Raw genomic sequence first — 20,987 nt, 5'->3', positions numbered from 1 at the left:
TGTCCGGCTCTCTCAATGAAAAGTTGCAAGCAAATAAAATAAAACAACAAAATAAACCCAGAAACAACTGAGGAATGGGCACAGGTCAGAAGGAAACCAAAAGTGAAGACGCCAGGGAGAGAGAGAGAGAGACAGAGAGAGGGAAAAAGAACAGTCAGGTATCCAAAAAAAGAAATATCAGGCTGAACTGCCTTATTATACTGGCTCTGCCCTACAGCTTGTGCCCTGCTGTGTCCCCCGACACTGATCCGCTCTCTGCCAGATGAGAGCTTTGCATACCTCTCTCTCTCAGTTAATTTACTCCCCGCGATACTTCTGGTATGAAGAGCGTCCACCACCCCCCTGTGCCTTTCCCTGCTCTTCTTGGACCAAGGTCTCTTCCCTCACGCCGGTGCTGCCCGTGACTGGCGTGGGGCTTTTAAGCAGCTGTTGGTCCCTGGGTGAGCCTGCCTGCTTGGAGATATTTTTGTCTTGCTGGTGCTGGCTGCTGCCGGCGTGGAGAACATCCGCAGCCTCCACTGCCTCTCCCACTCTCCCCTGCTTCCAGCTGGTGCTGGCTTTTATCTTGGCTGGCCGGTGATCATCTGTGACATCACCCACCAGCCCCAGCTATATATTGGCATGGCTGATGAACCGCGGGTTCTCCTTGTCAGCCGTGCTCGTCCAGTGTCTGGAGCCCTAAGGTAAGTAAGTTTTCTTTATTTGGGGGGTTTCTTCTCTGGGGTTACATAGCTGCTGTGCTTGTACCCCTGGGACAACTGCATACCCCATGCAGATTTTAGACAGACCCACCAGCAGGTATGGGGTTGGAGTAGATTGCTAATCTAAAATCTGTAATAATGCACATTTCTGAATGGAAAAGCTACTTCTCGGACTTTTTTTGTCTTTCCTCCTTATTAATGTCATTAAATAAATAGAGGGGCCCTCTTCCCTTTTCTTAGACTCTCATTCATGTCACACATTAACAACACAGCTCAGGCCTCAGAGTCCTAGAATTATAGAAAATTAGGGTTGGAAGGGACTTGAGGAGGTCATCTAGTCCAAACGCCTGCTCAAAGCATGACCATCCAGGTTATACCACTGCTCTTCTCCTCCATTGGTCCTTTATATAGGTCATATTTTTTTGTTTCAAGATAGGCAGTGACACTAATGTTGATGATACTTAATGAAGAAGCGGGGAGATGTCGCATGTCCAAGTGAAGGCTTTGAAACAGAAGGAAACCTGTTTTTAAATCCATTCTCACAATCGGGGCTCTTACTGCTCCGACAGCATAGTTTAACTTCACCTTTGCTACGTAGGTTATGTTCTGGCTCCAATATCATTTACACATTAAGGCTAGGTACAGACAGTGAAAAAGCCTGAGGTTGAATTGATTCAGTTTTTGCAAGTTAGTCTAAGCTTCAAAGATTAAATTGAAACAGAAGTGAACAAACATTTACCTTTTATTTAGGAAATGTAGCCACATGCCTGCAATGGCTCAGGCCAGAAGCCGGGGGTAGGTGAAGGGGGAAAGGCAGTAGAGCATGGCTTTCTGGCTGTGTGGTCACTTCCTCTTCTTGCGGCCCCCGAGTTCTCTGGGATTTTCAGTCCAGAATTACAGCAGCAGGACTCTGCAGGGTTGCTCATCTATTCCTCTTCCTGCTTCCAGCTGCTTCTGGGATTTGTAGCTCACAGTTGCAGGGGAAGTGGGGGAAGGGGTGTTTAACATGCCTCCCTTGTCCCAGACCTCAGCTGGGGTTTGCCTGGGTGGGCAGTCCCCACCCCTGTAGACTGGGCTGCATCCCCAGTCAGGCTTGTTCCCAACCCCTTGTCAGCCAGCCCTCACTGCTCCAGCTAGGGAGCAGAGGAGTGGAGGCCAGCCCTGCTCTCTGGAGCAGACAGCAGGGTTATGATACATCCAGGTTTTCCTGGACATGTCCTCTTTTTCAGCCTGCCTTGCTGCATCCAGGCAGGTTTTTTAAATGCAGGCAAAATGTCCAGGATTTCCACCCCAGTCTGTTTTCAAGATGGCCACCACTAGGTAGAACTGCCAGTTCCATAATACCTAGCATACAATCAGGAGCTGAGTTCTCAATCAAGATCCAAGTTTTCAGTTTATCACAGAAAAACATGGAAAGCGCAATACCACTTCAGCGAATAGGGACAGGGGGTAGGAGTCACTGTGTTTCTGTGTGTGCATACAGGTATAGGCAGCCAGGCAGGGTATGGGAGCTGCCCCAACCTGGGGCACCTGGATACAAGTAGCTGGAAGGTGGGGGGCTCTGGGGGGGTGGTGCTGGGGCTACAACAGGGCATGGGGGCTGGAGTGATGGGGTAGCAGGGAGCTGCGCAGCCCATCTAGCTGGGAGATGCTGCCCAGGGTGGAGGGTGCACAGGCCTCCCCACCCTCCAAGTTTCGTGATGGTTGGATTTGCTCCACCACCACCCACAGGAGCCAGAGCTGCTGGTGTCACTCCAGCCGGGACAGGCCAGGGGTGGCTGGATGAGAGGGGAACCAGTAGAGCTCAGAGGGGAGTGGGGAATTTGGATTGGGACTGAGGGGGGCACCACCATGGGCAGGGGCAGGGCACTGGTATATCACTTGGGGCTGCTCGGTACTACAAAGCAGGGAGGGGGGCAACACGGCCACAGCCTGACCCGCATCTTGTTGAGCAAAGCAGGCAGGGGAGCTCTGGTTTTCTGTTTAAAAAAAGAAAAGAAAAGGGGTATTTCAAATTTATTTTATTATAATGATTGAGGTACTGGTAGGCTTCTGTAAACAATCAATAAAACAGTGTGTTAAATTGACAACAATATATAGTAGTGTTTCAGTTTAATCACGGAAAAATGCAGGTTTGGGGGTTTTTTAATCAGTGAATTCAGGTTTTTTATCAGATAATTTGCAATTTTTCAACAGAAAAAGAAAACCTGCTGCTTACTGTAGTGACGGAGCAGACATTTCATAAAGCAGGAGCACAGTCCGTCATCTGAATGCAACTTCAGCATTTACTTAATGCTTTTGTTTCTCATTAAATTTGAGGCAATAACACTTGTCATTCACTATAACAGTTAGAAATTCCCCTGCCCCTGCATCACCCCCACTTCCCTGTTCCCAACTGGTGTCCTCTTTTTTGGAACTGGAAATATGGTAACCCTAAGATGACACAGCTCAGCCCAGGGCCGCAAAATGTTGGGATGCTGGAGGACTCTGATTTAACTTGAACTAGGAAGGGGTCTGGGACAGAAGTTTCATAAATTGGTTTGATCCAAATCAGTTAAGTCTGATACGACATTGAGCCAGGTTTATCTTAAACCAGTTTCATCCATTTTGAAACTGATTTATGTGCACTGAACTTACGTTCTGTTACAAGTTTAAACCAGTTTCTGATCACTTGAACTGGTTTATGTGTAACTTCTGTCCCTAGCCTAAGAGAAATCACTTCTTTCTGTCCTTTTTGTATCCACTCTGACTTCCCCCCCACCCCACTTCACCCACCTTGAATACTTTTTTAGCTTTAATATTGTTTTGTCTCCATAGCAAGCTTCATATCACCAAGATGTGAGTGAAGATGTTCGAGAGAGAGCACTGCGATTTGGAATAGAATGTACCTTGGGATACTTGGAACTCCTAGAGCACGTGCTCCTGGTAAGAAAGAGCCTGTATGCTTGTCCATGGCAAGGTAATATATATGCAATCTCACTGAACTTTTTACATAATCATTGCTAGTGTTGACTTTCAATTAGCCTTCTTCAAGTTGGTGAGCAACTGTTAAAAAAGCTCACCATTTTCTGAACTGATGAAACAGTGGGAGAAGTGAACCTTGAAGCATTTACATCTAATTGTCTTCTAGCAGTTATGTTATCAGGAGGTAATGACAGCAATAAGCCTCCAAGAATATACCCTGACACAAAAAATTAAAATAATGTATTGTTTTTTTCCTTCTGGCTCTTAGGAATGTAAATACCATTTAAAAATACTTGTTTAACCTCCTCTAATTATATCAGTTCAACAACTAGCTCATAACACAGCAGCTCAGACACAGCTGTTGTTCCCAGTTCCCAGGGCCCTTTGACTGGGAGGGCGCAGGAAGGAGGCAAACCCAGCCAGACGACACAGCCCATATGAAGCCCTGGGCTGAGAGGGAGGGAGAACCTGTGAACAAAGCAGCTAATTGCTTAACTGAGTAGTCATTAGACTGCTCCCTGTTTTCCTCTTAGGCTATGGGTCCAAGTCCCCACACCCCTCCTCGCTCCTCCCTCCCTCCTGCTTGCCCTGCTGCCTTCTGATTCCTGTTCGGGCACTGAGTGGCATCCCCCCCTCTCCCCCCCCCCAGACTGCATGGGCCCTGAGCTAGAGGATAACCGGCAAGCTAACCGGTTATCACTGCACTTATTGGTTAATCATTTAACCTTTCACATCCCTACTGGCTCTCCCTTCTAGCCTGATGCACTAGAGTACACATCAATGACAGACCAGTAGGCTTGTAAGGCTTGTTAGGAGAACATTACATTTGCATGCTTGTCTGTATCATCCCTTAGTATCAGCAAAATAAGCCCCCAATCCCCCTCCAGCACCAACTCATGAAGCACTTCTAGGCTAGGGACAGACATTCAAAAAGCCTGAGCCTGAATTGATTCAATCTTTGGAGGTTAGTCTAACCTGCAAAGCTTGTACTGATTTAATTCCAGAAATGCAGGCACATGTCTGCATTGGCTCAGGCTACAAGTTGGGGGGTGCTAGAGCAGCCCTCCCTTCCCATCTACAGTGCTGAGCTGAGGGGTGGCAAGGCTAGGTCCCAGCAGGACACTCTGATTGGGGAGGGATTTAAACCCCCACCCTGGCCTGCACCATCTTAGGCTTTTCCCCGTTCGCTGCTCAAGGGGCGGAAGTGTTGCCAGACCCCAGCTAGCACTCTGAGGCAAAGTTGGGTGTGCAGTGCGTGCATCTTGATGATACTGAGCTTCTCAATCTCCCTCTCCCTGTCTGCAAATCTGACAGGGCTGCAAACCAGCAGGGGGGCTGATAAAACCACTGTCATCAGCCCATCAGCAAAACAAAAGCCTCTCTCATTAGTTCAAGCTCTTCTTAAACAGCTTTTTCCAAGGAAGGAACAGAGGGACATTACCAACTGACCTGTTAATTATCACCCAAAAGGTCTAAGCCAGGGGTGGGCAAAATATGGAATGCAGGCTGGAACCATCCTGTGAGGCCATTCTATCCGGCCCGCAGGGCCCCTAAAAAATTTAGAAAATTAATATTGATCTGTCCTTGGTTCCTGTAAAAAAAATAACAGAAACCCAGGACAGTAGGATCCAGGCTAAGTCCAACAACCTTCCACAACAGCAGGGCCCACCCCTTCAGCCAGAAGCCCCAGCAAGGGACCACGTGGCTGCCCTGCACCGGAAGCAAAGGTAAGTGGGAGAGGGGGGAGTTGGCCAGGCTCCATAGAGCCCCTGCCAGCAGGGACCCTGTACTCCTGCCGCCCTGCTCTGGGCCCCGCCAGTGCTGGCCCCAGGACACCAGTGTGGGCCCCATGCTCCCGCTGACTCACGCACCTGCTCACTCCCAGTGCACCTCCAACCCCACAGTATAGGTGGGGGGCAGCATGCAGCCCTGACCCCCACCTCGCCAGCAGGGAATGAACTGGTGCTGAGCATGGGGAAAAGTGGCCCCTCCCCTGCCCCGTGTCCAGCGCCCCCTGCTGCAGTCGCTCGCAGCCTGTGTGGGGCTGTCCTGAGCAGGCACAGGCAGCCCCATGTGGGCTGCAAGTGGCTGCTGCGTGGGGCATTGGCCACAGGGAGGGCAAGGTGCTGCTTTTCCCCTGCACTCAGCACCAGCTTGTAACCTGTCCCTGCTGCCAGCCTGGGCCCCATGCCAGCTCTGGACTCGCCCAATGGAGCTGTGCCGCGGTGGCAGCAGCTGCAGCCCCCTGGCTGGTTGCACTAGGCAGTGTTTGGTGCTGCTGCCCTTCCGGAAATCACACGCTGGGCAGCCAAGAGGCGATGGTGGCAAACACTCCCCAACATGGCAAGCAGTGAGGCCGCAGCTGCAGCCACCACAGCTCAGCCCCGACAGGCAAGCCTGGAGCCAGGGCAGCACCAAGGCTGGCAGCAGAGGTGGGTTACAAGCTGGTGCAGAGTGTGGGGAAAAGCAGCCCCATGCCTACCCCATGGCCGGTGCCCCACGCCACAGCCACTCGCAGCCCGTGTGGGGGTGCCTGTGCCTGCTCAGGACAGTCCCGCATGGGCTACGAGGGGCTGCAGCAGGAAGCATGGGCCACAGGGCAGGCAAGGGGCCACCCTCAGCACCGGCTTGTTACCTGCTGGTGAGCACAGCATCAGGGCTGCACACTGCCCCCCACCTGTACCGCAGGGCTGGGGGGCACTGGGAGTGAGCGGGTGCACAGGGCCCACACTAGTGTCCTGGGGCCAGGCACCAGCAGGGCCCAGAACAGGGTGGCAGGAGTACAGGGTCCCGGCCGGCAGGGGCTCTATGGAGCTAGGCCAGCTCCCCCTTTCACTGCTGGTGCAGCCCAGCCCAGTTCCACAAACACCTGCTAACCTGTATCCTGCTCTGCGGTGCTGGTCCTGAGACATTGGCCCAAGATGGTGACCAGGGGGCAGGGCACCTGTCAAGGGGCGGGGCTACCCATGCAGCCCTCAACAGCTTGCCAAAACTGGGTAAGCGGCCCTCCGCCTGAAATAATTGCCCACCCCGATCTAAGTGGACACCGTTCTGTCTGCCTGACCCAGTGAAATTAACCTCTCAGCATTAACTAGCATACCACATGCCTAGGGTCCCTGGGGTTGGGGTCTGTGCTGTGGGAGATGAGAGGGAGGGGGAATCCCTGCTTGAGCAGCCAGCAGAGCAGAGAAGCTAGCTGTGCCTTCAGTCTCCCTCCGGAGCCCTGTCTAGGGAGAAGAGGGGTGGGGCTAGCCTGCTCTTTGGGGCAGAGAGCACAGCTTAGCCCAGCCCAGCTGCAAAGCATCTGGAATGCTGGGGGAGTCTGGTTTAATTTAAACCAGGAAGGGGTCTGGGACAGACATTGCAGAAACCGGTTTGACCCAAATCAGTTAAGTCTGATACTACATTCAACCAGGTTTATCTTAAACCAGTTTCAGCCATTTTGAAACTGGTTTATGTGTACTGATTATTGTTCCTTTGTTGGTTTGATGAATGTATAGAACCCAGTGTGCAACAAGATCAAAAGTTTTTTAAAAATTTGTTTTCATGTTGATTTTGAAGCTGCCTCTGAGAAACTTCTGTTCAGGTGGTTTGCTACACATTTAAGCTAGTTACCACAGGTCAAAAAAGTGCAAAACCAGGTTTAAATGATTATTGTATCAGGTCCAGTTAAATTAAATTTATGACAATGTGTTAAGAAAATAGAAATAGAGGTACAATTGTGTTAAGGCTCATCACTAGCAAGAAAAATGGTGCAAGACAAATTAAACTTGTTAGATTTCATTACTAGAACTTTCAAAGCAGGGAATAATTTACATTTAGGAGTCTAGCATATTTTTAGTGCAGAAGTATTGTGGGGATGGGGAAGGAGAGATCTTTTGGTATATTTGATCCACTCCTGAACATTGCCACATCTGTCTCAACATTGTATAACATAACACAGCAAAGACTAATCAAACTGTGCTAGTTTTTATTCCTTATCCTTTGCCTCCTCCCTTCCCCCTTCTATTTCACCTTCTTGGACAGTCTTCCTTCTCTGTAACATATCTGCCCAGGAAAAATTCCCCAAAAGTGGTAACTGGCTTTAAAAATTAACTCAAACCATACAGTAGAGAAGTTGTAGGTTCCAAGGACACACACACACACACACACACACACACACACACACACACACACACACACACACACACACACACACACACACACGAGAGAGAATATATTTTATGCAGATTGCTATGTAACTTCACCATTTTCATTGTTTTCACTGGTTGCTTTTATATGTTCTTTTTGCAAAAAGCATTGCATTCCAGTACTGTGAAACAAACTCTGGACACCTTAGCACATGCAAGAAGGATCACTTTCAGAGGAGTTCTGCAATGGTCCATTCACTGCTTGTATGGCTAGCAGAGGTCAATGTAAGATCTTAAGTTCTTCCCCTGGATAAACTGCCCCTAAAATTCTAATGGGTTGGAGTTGTAGCACAGAGCAGGCGGAGACCACCTGATTTTGCAGGGTTTGGGTTTGTTTGCTTCTTTAATTGAACATTCACATGATGTAGACAGATCTTTACTAATTAGTACCCTGCCTCAAATCTGCTTTTTTTGGATAGAATTATTCAAAAGGTGGTGGAAAGGCAAGTTTAGAGTTGGCTAGAGTCCACACACTTCCAGATCACTGTTAATCTGGTTTTAAGATCATTTTATTAATTTGCTATCTAATAGTGTAGAGATTAATTAGGATCAGACAAATCTGCCAGTTAGTCCATCAGTGGTTTCTGATGTAATTGCTTAAAAAGTCCTGTGATCCTTGATGGCTGTGGAAAGGTCATTTATATAGGTCTGTGAACTTTGAGACAGACCCCTTCTAGCTACCCACCTCTGTGCAGATGCAAGGTTTAGTCAGTGCCATAGACAGGATTGTATCTACCCAACAGCTTACTCTGTGAAGGAACTACATAATGTAAAAAGCACGGAACTGACTTGGTTGCTCTGTACAAGCAAGAAGCTTTGAAGATCCTTTGGACCACAGTAAGATCCTAAATGTTGCAGTCAAATGAGTTGCTAACTGACTTAAAATTATGAAGTCTCGTCTCACTTTCCAGTGAATGTTTACACGCAATTTTGAATGCAGGTATGCAATATGATTACTGGAAAGTGAGCTTTTACTGTACAATAAGGTGTTGTAGCCTGTGACCAGCCCTCCCCAGTTTGCTGCCTGCAGTAGTCACTGGCTTGGCCTCTGGGTACTGAATAGCTAGTTTTCATAGAGCCAAATGGCTATTACAGGAGGAAATTGGCTAAGGGAATAGATAGGACACATTCCACACAGTCACTTTTCCTTTCAGTAAAGTTACTGCTTTACCTTGGATTACAATGATTCTTATATAATAAAGACCTTAGTCCATCTGTCTGTCTGTCTGTCCATAATGCTCTTGGAGCACTCTGATTGGTTAGTTGAACAACCAATCAGAGTGCAGAACACTGTAATGATGGCAGGGATGCAGGGGATGGAGCGGGGGTGGGGGGACAAAGCCAACAGCACTAGCCTTACCCCCCTGCTCCATCCCTACCATCATGGCGGTGTTCCGCTGCCTCAAAGGAGCAGGGCTGGGGGAGGGGGGCAAGGCCAGCGGCACTGGAGGCAGCAGCAGCATGGGGTGCTGACGGAGGGGACAGCAGAGCAAGCTCCCCCCCCCCCCCCCCCCCCCCCCCCCCGCCTGCTCCTGGGAGGCGGTGGCAGTGCAGGATAATGGCTGGCGGGGCTCTGTCCCCATCACTCTTGACAAGCAGTTTGCCCACTCTACTTTTATTACCTAGTAAATGTGTCATGTCCCTATTCTTAGTATTAATCGGTACCTCTTGAGAAGGTCAAAGACTGAACTACTTGCTTGCACCTTCAGGTGGCTTCTCCATGTGTGTCTTGAGGCAGACTGGCATGTATGAATCCTCCACTGTTATTTTTGTGCTGTGTCTCTACTATGGCAAATACAAGACTCCAGCTTCTAATACCTGTTGTGAGTGCTAAATTAACTTAGAAAAGGGTAGCTTGAAAACATATTTGCACCCACTCATTTAATTGCACCTTGTTGCCATCTTCAGGGGTAGAACTGATGTCACAATCTGTTTCTGCAGCAGAAAACAGTGCTTTGCTGCAGTCAGGATCACGCCGTATGTATTTTTGGAAATTTTAGCTGTGTGGGAAGGTTAGCTCTGAAAGATACAATGCTAATCTGCTGTGTTGAAGGAGTCTCAAATAGGCAAGCTGTGGTTATAATCACCATTGTTGCAAAAGGTATTCATTTTGTTAATATTGCAGCAGCTTGCTTAGCTATTGAAGATTCATGTTCTTATATTTACTATGGAAACAGGACGCTTCAACCTTAGGCTCCTTGGAAGTCCATAATTCATGTGATAGTTAAATACAACCTGGATGTCTCTGTCTTAGTAATTAGTAAAGAAATGCACTCCATTTCTACATTTGGTGTGCGGGGGTTTTTTTTACTGCGTAGCTAGCCAATGTTACAGAAATCATTTGCTAGGAGGAAAGCAGAGTACGTCTAGGTATCAAGATTATATTGGGAGTTTCTCATACCTGTGAGCTAATGAAGCAAAGAAGAATTGCACTGTCAAATTTCCCTTAAATACTTATTAGTGAGTTTTATGAGGGCATTGTCAATACAAGGATGCCCCACATCAGAGCCATCGCTTTTCAAAGCCCTCATAATCTGTACTCTCTAGGGACTTCTCCAGTCTCCCAGAAACATTCACTTTTTTGTACCACCTGAAAGTATAGTAGATGCTTCACTGAGCAAGCAGAAGATATGATCATTGCCTCAAGTAACTTACAAGCTTTTGGAAGACTGACTGGACTGACTTTGAAATTACAATGCTATCTTTTGATGAAGAACTGAAATGCACACTGTGAGTTTCAGTGTTTCAGATGCAGCACTATCTCTATATGAACAATTACTTCTGCTTTGCTTTGGAAAGCACATTTTCTTACACAGTTAAGATTTGCTCTGAAACAATGATATAATTTGAGACAAGAGAAGACCTTTAGGTACCACTTGTATCCTTTTCCAGTGTGAAGTGAGAAGATCACTAGATCATGCTCAGGACATGGATAATTCATTAGTCAGAGCCTAGCATGCCATAAGTGTGACACTAGAGGCCTCACTTCCACCAGTAAAACTTACAGTCTTATCTCCTGTTAAGTCAGGATGGATTCCAAAAGAGGACTTACGAGTAAAAGTTACCATAGCAGTTTTCCTCAGTCCCAAAAAGTTCACTTGCTTTTTCCTGCAAATTCATTCCACCATTCTTGTGTTCCTAGTACTGAATTATTTTTTCCAAATAACTTACAGAATAGTAGGGTTGGAAGGGACTTTTAAGCCAGGTACAAACAACATACTTTTACCAGTGTAAGTGCTTAGAAACCAGTCTATATCTCTAACAGAACAGAGGTTCAACGTCCAAAACCAGTCTGTGCCTGTAACAGAACAGAAGTTTGGCATGCATAGACTGACTTTAAAATGGCAGAATGTGGTCTAAGATTGGCCCTCCCCCTCCTATCCCCCAAGGCTGAATGTGTGTTTTGTTCACTACTGATCTGAACTATGCCACTTAAAGTAAACCACATAATTTAGATTTCTCCTTGAGCTTTTTGAATACCTGTACTTAGCTCTAGAGGTCATCTGGTCCTCTCTCCTGCTTTGAATGCAAGATCATCCCTGATTAAACCATCCTGGTCACGCGTCTGTCTTACCTGCTCTTAAAAATGCCCAAGAGTGGGAATCCCACAACCTCTCTATATATCCTGTTTCAGTGCTTAACCACCTACATAGTGAGGAAGTTCCATAATATTCAACTTTATTTCCCCGGCTGCAATTTGAGATCTGCACCTAGTTCTATAGTCTGTCTCCATCCTCCATATAACAACCCTTCAGGTATTTGAAGACTGTTATAAAAATATACCCCCACCCCCAGTCTTCTAGGCTAGGGACAAACATTTAAAAAAAAACAAGTCTGAATTGATTCAGTCATTGCAGGTTAGTCTGACCTGCAGAGATTGAACTGATTTCCAAGTGGATAGATGTTCACATTTGAGTCAGGAAGTTCAGGCACATGCCTGCAATGGCTCAGGCCAGAGGCAGGGGGATGGGGTGCTAGAGTGAGCCCTCCCTTCCCTTCCAGGATGCTGAGCTGAAGGGGGCATGGCCAGGCCCCTTAGAGAGAGGTTTAAGCCCCAACCCTGGCCTCTACCATCCACAGCCAGGGTGCGTCTGAAGGGAGTAGGAGAAGCAGCCCTCACCAGGCTTTTCCCCTGCTTGCCCTTCAAGGGGCAGAGAGTGTTTTTAGCCCCCAGCTAGCACTCTGAGGCAAGGGGGGGAGGGGACAGGGAGGCCTGTTTGTTTGAACTTCATGCATCTGTTGATGGCACTAAGGTTTTTGATCTCCATCTTCCTGCTTCTTCATACTGTCTGCAGCAAACTGACAGTACTCACAGGTCCCACGCACTGCAAACCAGGTCATTTCTCACACTTCTCTCTGTCCCCTGTTGAGCACTGATAGATTGCAGGCTTTGAATCAAGCCAGCAGGGAGCTTATAAGAATACCAAGCTTTATCAACCCATCAAGGAAACAAAAGCCCCTCTCTCATTAGTTCAAACTCTTCTTGAATGGCTTTTTGCAAGGCATTTGCAAGGAAGAATGGAGGGACATTACCAGCTGATCTGCTGATTTATTCCAAAAAGCCTTATGCAGACACTGTTCTGTCTGCCTTTATTCCAGTAAAATTGAAGACACACAGAGACACCTATCAGCATTAGCTAGCATGGGGATGGTGTGACTGTGACCAGGTGTCGGCTGGGCGCCATGCTGCTGGGGTCTTTGCTGTGGGAGAGGGGAGAGGGTGGGGCGGGGATCCCTGCTTGAGCAGTGAGTGGCATTGGGAGGCGAGGGTGGGGGGAGGGAGTCAGACAGATGCTGCTGTGCCCTTGCCAGGAAGATACCAGCTACAGTCTCCACCTCCTTCTCAGCCAGCCAGAGCTCTGACTAAGGAGGGGAGGGGAGGGGTGGAGCCAGCCCTGTTCTCTGGAGCCCACAGCCGAGCCCAGGGCTGAAAAGCATATTGGGATGCTGGGGGACTCTGATTTAACTCGAACAAGGAAGGGGTCTGGGACAGAAGTTCCATAAACCAGTTTGACCCAAATCAGTTAAGTCTTATTCTGCATCCAACCAGGTTTATCTTAAACCAGTTTTGGCCATTTTGCAACTAGTTTATGTGCCCTAAACTTAGGTTTAGTTACAGGTTTAAACCAGTTTCTGATCACTTAAATTGGTTTATATGTAACTTGTGTTCCTAGCCCTACAGACTAAACAATCTTAGATCTTTTAGCCTTCCCTTACAGGTTTTTTTTCCAGGCTTATAACCATTTTTGTTGCTCTGTAATGGACTCTTTCTAATTTGTCCACAACTTCATTGAAGTCCAGGACCCAAAACTGAAAGCAGTACTCTGGATACTGGAGTACTTAATTTTTTTTGCCTGCTTATAACCTCTGCTAGCCATTCTAGTAAAAATTAATGTCATTTTCCCAAACCTTGCTTTCTGATGTGATTTTTGTTTTGCTGTTCTTTTTTATCTCCCAGTGTATCTGCCTGCTGCACTCCTGAAGTAATGGGTAGTGTAGTGTTAAAATATTATTCAGCAGACCAAAAGAAGAAGAGAAAGATTGAATGGTGGTGAATCTTCGTAACAATGATAATTGGAAGAACAATGACAATAGTGGTAGTTGAAAACATTATTTTTCCATTCTTGCTATACATGTTTCCAAAATGAAAATATGGAAGGATGTCTTTACCTTATTTACCCTTTAATTAGGGAAATCGTTCTTTATTAATAATAATGAAGCAGTTGCACGTGTGTCAGGTTTGAGAACCTCCATACATAACTTCATAATATCAGGCAGTATTATTTTTCTGGTGTAGGCTTATACAATCTAACAGCCATTTAGATTGGACTTTTATTTTAAAAGTTGGGTTTTTCTGTAGACTCTTTTCCTTAGCTTTGCATTAGACTTTCACATATGTGCACATGCAGCACTTGTACAGAACCTGAGCTTGGATTCTCTGCAGAATTGAATCCTGTAATTTATAATTAATTTGTATCTTATAGATTCTTCAGAAACCAACCCCAGATCTGAAGCATCAGTTGGCTGCCTTCTCAAAACGGGTTGCTGCTGCTGTTACAGAGCTTATCCAATCAGCAGAAGCAATGAAAGGTGAGTTTTGACAACCTGTGCATTCCAGAGGCATCAAGAGACATAAATATTACCTACATTTTTTCATAATTTGGTTTTAGTATTTAAAAATCTTGCCCTTTGCCAAGCCTTAAACGTCCTGATGGAGCTTAAGTTCAAACCATTTTCCATTGAGCTTCTGTTCTTCAGCACTGGATTGTATAATGATCACAAGTATTATCATCACCAGCAAATAACCCTGCATAATAATTCTTTAACATAACCTGAAACCTAGCACTCTTGGACCTCAGGGAACTGCAGTCAGATCCAATGATGGGACAAGACTGCCAGAGTCTGTATTTGTCCCCTCAAAAAGCTGTGTTTTCTCAGAGCTGATAGACATCTTGGTAAAGATTTTATCCAGAGGGCACCATGAAATGTTTTAGTGAGAGACTATTCCTGTAATGAAGCATAGGAAGCTAGGAATTAACAAAGGTACAGCACTCCCAGAACAGTTCCGCTGTGCATAACCTGCTGATGCTCCCCTTCTGATAATGGTTCCCTTTTAGAGGCAAAGAAACCTTTCAAATCCATGCAGCTACAGTATGTGGTCTGCAAAAATCTGTCACGATATTTCTCTAATATCTTTTCTATGGCTCCCTAGAAGCTTTCCCTTTCATGAAATCAGTCACAAGTTATGTGTGAACTATTCAGAAGGCACAAAAGCAGAAAGCAAAGTATAATTCAAGTCCCAACAATTTATCAGTAGGATGACAATTGGTCCTTCTCGTTAGAGTTCACATCCACTCTCCCATGTTAATGCTAACACTGTGTCCAGAGCATGCACAACCCTAACATAGGGACCCTTCAGCAACCCCTGACTGTATTAAGACTGATATGTCAGTGGTGAATCAAAGAAATAAAAAGAAATTAAGGTTTGAATGAGAGAGAGAAATTGCAGCAAAAATGCAATGGGTGTTTTTGAAAGATGTGATCTCTGTGTGTGTGTGTGAAGACATTGTATATAAAGCATATTTAATTGTTTAGACTGGCTTCTTGTATTGCAGTTATATGTCATGGAAGAATAACAGCATTTAAAATGTTTTTCACTTAATTGAATTTACAACTGATTTTACTGTCTACATTTTCATGCAGCAATGTGGACACACTCCTAAGACCATAACTCTCACTAAATGAGCATAGTAAATAAGGTGAATGAGATTCTGGGGGAAGAATTATAAATCCATGGAAAATTGCTTATTGAGATAGGGAGATATTACTCTATACTTGATAAAGTAAATTTTGGTACAAAACATATTGAAAATTCTAGTTCAACAAACATTTCATAACTGACAAATAGGCACAGAAATATTCTGATATTATGGCCAAGAGATTATTCCATTAGTGCAGTTCAGTTGCAAAGGTGTAGTCAATTCTTGTCAGTAAACAGTATCTAAACTATACTCATGTGGTTACCCTGTCCTAAGTGTGGCATTTAATTGTTCTAATTTTTGTTTAATCCTTTACAGATATTCACTGATTATAAAGCTGCAAAAGACCATTATAATAATCTGATCCGACCTGCTGTATTATACAGGTCACAGAGCTTCCATTTATAAATTCCTGTTTCCACTATAAGACATAGGAAAAGGTCCAATCTTGAAAATATCCAGGGATGGACAATCTTCCCAAAACTTTGGAGTTGTTCCAATGGTTTCTCATATTTACTTTTGTAAACTTCCACCTTATTTCTACATTGAAGAGAGCTTTCTGTTAAGATTCTGTTCTGAAGACATAGTTATCCTTTCCCTTTTTTTAAGCTGAACAAACCCTAGGAGCTCCATCACTGTGAGCCACATCTTCTAGTCCTTTAATTATTCTTGTGACTCTTCTTTGAAGTCTTTACAATTTTTCAGTAGGCTTTTTGAACTGTGGACACCAGAACTGGATACAGCATTTAGTGGTCTTTCTGATGCAGAATGCAAATGTAATAAAACCATCCCCACTCCTGCTTGAGATTCCTTGTTTGTATATCCAAGGATTATTTTATGCCTTTTGGACACAGTTGTGCTGGGAACTTCTGTTTAACTAATTATTCACTATGACCTCAATTTCTTTTTCAGGGTTGCTGCTTCCCAAGAGAGTTCCCCATCCAATAAATAAGGCCAGCATTCTTTGTTCCCACATGTATGACTGAGTATGGTCATACTCAGACCCAAATTATCAGCTTTCACCCGGCTTGCTGTGCAGTCTAGATTGCACTGTATAGGTGAACGGTCCTCCACATTATCTATCACTCCGTCAATCTTTGTCTCCTCTGTGTACTCTGTTAGTATTTTACGTGGTTTTCCCCAGGTTGTAATAAAAATGTAAAATAATGTAAGGTTAAGAAACAATTTGTAGAGGGCATAACTAAGAAGAAGCATGTTCGGTGATGATTGTCTATTTACAACTATATTTTGTGACATCAGCCAATTTATAATTCATTTATTTTGTGCCATATTGATTTTGCATTATTTTAAAATGTCATATGGCAGCAAGACCAATGCCTTGCAGAAGTCTAAGCTGCAAAGTTAGTTTGACAACATGCATTCTCAGTAAATTCACGTTGACTGACATTCATTTCTCGCTCCCTTTTAATTCTTTATTAACTGAGTCATATATCAGCTGTTCTATTATTTTGCTCACAATCAGTGTTACACTGAAAGGCCTATTATCCTTACATTGTCCAATTTATTAGTTTAAATGTTGGTGCAACATTGGCTTTCTCCCAGTGTTCTGGTGTTCCAAGGTTTATTGAAAATCATCATTTGTGGTCTGGAATACTCTTCCAAAACTCTCAGAAGGAAATTATTTAAACCTGCAGATTTAACTTTATTAGCTGCTCCTTAACATCCTTGTGAGTTAGAATGAGAAGTATTTTATCATCATCATGTGACACAACTGCTTTTTTCACAAACAGAACTAAAATATGTATTGAAAACTGCTGTCTTTTCAGTTGGCTTTATACCATCTCCACTTACTAATAAGCCAATACTATTGTTAGGGTTCTTCATGTTCTAATATACTTTTTGAAAACTTCTGCCTTTTTGTCCTGAGCTCTAATAGAAAGTGATTTTTCTGTGTCCTTTTGCTTATCTTAGCAATTTTCTACACTTCTTCACCTTTGATTTGTGTTTATTATTATCAGCTTTACTTTTTCCCTTAATTAAATTTTTTTTTCTGATTTTTTTTTTATCTCAGTCAGGTTTCTGCATTTTTCTATTTCAGATTATGGTGTTTTAAGCATTTGATATAAATATTTCTAAGAAGTTTCCAATTAGCAATAACATTTTTATGTTTATATTCTTTTTCTCATCCAGTTAATCTAATTGTTTTCAGCTTTGGCTATTTCAGAACTGGCCATTTTAAAACCAGAGTTTATCAATACTACTGGTCTGACCTTTTTTCTGTTTTCACACAACAAATATGATTAAGTTGTCATCCCCTGTATATAACATAATGCTATTTTTCAATTCTTTGATCGGTTTCTAATTATCCATCAAAATGAGTCTGATCCTTTAAGTTGCATGCAGTACTTTCTAATTTAAGAAGTTGTCCTTTAACACTTAGAAAAAACTGAGGATGTGTTAGTGTGGGCAGCATGAGACTTCCAGCACGTCACCCAGAATGAGGTTACATTAGTAATGCAGATTTTTTTCCCCTACACGTTAGAGAGAGGTGCTCAGGGAGCAGGATGACTTGCTCTCAGCTGCAGTTTGGTGGTTCATAGCAGATACCAGATAGTAGTCCACTTTGTCCTTCATCTGTTAGGACATTGCTTCACAGGAATGCAAAGTATTTTCTTCAGATTGGTCAGTGACTCAGAAAAGTAATACCGTTTTTGACAGAAGTGCACCACTCAACCTTTCCTAAACAAGCTATTTCCTCTAATTTTAACATTCCAGTCATGCAGAACTTCCCACTGGGGGAAGTACACTAGAGCCTGTTCTAGTAACATCCGTGATTACACATGGTTAGTCGCCAGGATAATTCAACTCCCATTGGGCATGATGTTTGAAGCTACTGTTAAGAGCTGTTTTTGCCTTTCATAAGTTTTTAATAAGTCACTTGTATAATAGAATATTGCTGCTCAATGCTGTTACCATTCTGTCATAGTTTTTCAGTCAGCACCTTAAATTATAGTATTTATGCCATTATGGTATTAAAATGGGCTCTCCATATTGCGCACACTGTGTGTGTGACACTTAGTCTTGAAGTGTTACAGTGAATTAGCTCAAAAAGGCTGCTAAGATTGCCACTGAAATCATTGTCTTCCCCTGTATTAATTTCAGGCACAGAGTGGGTGGATCCAGAGGACCCGACTGTCATTGCTGAGACAGAGCTGCTGGGGGCTGCAGCATCAATTGAGGCTGCAGCAAAGAAGTTAGAGCAGCTGAAACCAAGGGCCAAGCCAAAGGTGAGTATTAATCTTGCACATTTTTTTGAAGGAAACACAGTAGAAATGCAAATAACTAGGGCATTGCACTATTACTGCTGTTTAAAATATTGGGATGAACAGTCAGTCTTTACATCACTCTCAGCAGATGTCAGATGAAAAAACTGACAAGCACATTGGGTTTGACTTAAGGCACTAAGATGATTATTAAAGGAAACTTGATGGCTCTTTCAAGTGGTGGGTTTGAGAGCAGTAGACTTGAAAATGTAAGGAAAGGAAAGGAAATTTCTAGGAATAGAACTTTTTATTACATTTGTTTATGAAAGATTTTTCCTCAAAATGGCTTCTGACACATTCTCTGATACTTGAGTGTTTGTGCATTGCTCTGTGGGAAGATTCTGGCTGAAAGTTTGGGGAAAGGTAGAGGGAAGAAAGAGGCTGGTGTTCTGTCTTTTATAAGCTGATCTCATAGTTTTTGACTTGTGGCAAAATGAGACCTCCTTTCAAACTCTCTATTTAATGTTAAATGCCCATTTCTGTAACTTGACAAGGTCCACCACGAATATGTTAATAGTCTCATATATTTCAGATATACTCCTGAGTATATGAAGTAAACGAGAATTAACCATTTGCATATGTGGCAAAGAGGGAATAGATGGTTATTACTGTCACCTGAAGCAGTGTGCACAGTTCAGGGCACTGGACCTCATGGTATTGTTATACTTTACAGAGCAGAAGACTTGACAGGTGATGGAATAAATCATTGTATGAGCTAGAACTGGACCTTTTTTGATCAAAATTATGCTGTGGTTTTATAATTAACTTCAGTAAGCAACTCTCCTTTGCATCTTGTACTAAGTGACTTTCTAGATTTAGTTCTAAATAAAACAAATGAAGTCTTTAAAAAAAACTGGGTTGTTAAGAACGTCCACCATCAGAGTGCTGTGTTCAGTGTGGCATGGTATTTTTCAGCCATTTAGGAACCTAAACATTAAATGGATGCCCTGGGTTGCCTCACTAGGTGAGCAGTGGTGTTGTCTTCTTTTGGGGTACTCTTTTATTTGAGTAATAAGAATAAATAAGCACATGAAAAGCAATGCTTTTCTTTGTTCTACATTTTTTTGTAACTGGTACATTCATTTTTTTACAAAAGAAGATGGTCCTTTGTAATGAGATTCTATAGGGCAGAGGATACAGGCTGATTGTGAGGATAGGATGAGTCCTTTATCACATTTTCTACACAATCACTGCACAATAGCATCTCTGAGTTGCCTAGTAACCTTGAAACAGTTCTCCTGCTAACATCTAAACCACTTCAGTGGTCATTGTCATATTACAATGAATACAAATGCTACATCTGCTCCTCATTTAACATGTTAATTTGAGTATCCAGTCTGCCTGTGCTTTATTGTTTTGTTTCTTTGTCATTTTGTGCAAAGCATATTCATAGTTTTTAACTCTTCTGGGGATAAAACGTCTTTTCCTTGTAATTCAGTTTGTTCCCTTTCACAATACCTGTAATACAGGTGAAAGGTGTTGGAATGACCACAGTGGATAGTTCAATTCACAGTTCATCCAAAAAGCAGCAAAAACATGGGCAACGTCAGTATGAATTTCTCAGTGCTATCCCAATGGCATATTTAAATTCAGATCAGCAGATATTACCTTCAGTGGAGAACATTTTTTAGGTACTTCCATCTCTAAAGTTCCAGTCTTTTTGGCTTCTTTGTCTGTAAGGCATCTGTCCCTTAAATCTGGTTACGGGCAGTGTTAGGATGTGGAAGACACCCAAACCCGTGGTCCTGATTTTAGACTGAGGGCATCAGTTTTCTTATGCCAGTTGTACCAAATACAGATACTTAGAAATATCTGGAGTGGATCAGACCAGTGGTCCATCTAACAGCATTGCACCTCTGACAGTAATCACTACCTGCAAGAAAAACTGGGATATGTCATTAAAGTATCCTGCCTGCAGGGAAAGTTTCTTCTTCATTTCTGTTAAGTTAATAATTTTCTTTATGCCTTGAAGTACAGTAGTTTAGATAACTTCCATCACTCTGATGGAGTTTAGGGGAAGTTTTTGTCTAGTTTTAATCCTCCCAGTTCTAACACTGTCTGCATTCCAGTTTTTATGAACTTAATCATGAAGATGAAACAGTAAAACCCAAAGGACTTCTATTATTTATATGTGAGTTTCCAATTCTGGTTCCTTTTTTTATTCAATCTTTTAATTCTGTTCTCTATATCTTATTATTGTGTTCCCCATCATATCCCCAAAGAAATGTGCCCTCTCCTATGTTGAGAAGAATAGAATAGGGCAGTTGCTTTCCAATTTAGGAGAATAATTCATACTCCAGAGAACATTCTCTGGTAATGCATTGATCTTTACACTACTGTTCACATGTTATTGTGCAATATTCATTCTTTCTGAGTTGAATCACAGGGATGCAGTTACAGAGCAGACTGAACCTGGCACCTTTTAAAGGTTGTTCCCTTCATGAATAAAAATGCTTCTTAGATGGTCAGATTATTAACCCAATGCCCAAGTGATGTTTAAGTAGTATTTGTCCTGTTTTTGAGCACGTGTTTTTGTGACTATTTTGAGGAAGATTCTCCAAAGTATCCCTTGATACACTACTTCCTCCT

At 43.6% G+C, this 20,987-nt stretch overlaps 1 protein-coding gene across 13 annotated transcripts in view; it reads left to right on the top strand.

Moving 5' to 3' along the window:
• TLN2 (talin 2) overlaps positions 1-20,987 on the top strand; it is a 383,956-nt gene that overhangs the window by 344,098 nt on the left and 18,871 nt on the right. For all 13 annotated transcript variants that reach the window (XM_090029605.1, XM_090029610.1, XM_090029613.1 and 10 more), the window contains 3 exons: positions 3,519-3,626; positions 13,840-13,945; positions 18,238-18,362. In XM_090029605.1, coding sequence (XP_089885731.1) covers positions 3,519-3,626; positions 13,840-13,945; positions 18,238-18,362 — 339 coding nt within the window. The remainder of the gene's footprint in view (positions 1-3,518; positions 3,627-13,839; positions 13,946-18,237; positions 18,363-20,987) is intronic.

The sequence above is a fragment of the Crocodylus siamensis genome, chromosome 15, assembly GCF_052110815.1.
Source record: "Crocodylus siamensis isolate JL-2025a chromosome 15, ASM5211081v1, whole genome shotgun sequence".
NCBI classification, from domain to species: domain Eukaryota; kingdom Metazoa; phylum Chordata; order Crocodylia; family Crocodylidae; genus Crocodylus; species Crocodylus siamensis.
This window is presented reverse-complemented; position numbering and strand designations above follow the sequence as displayed.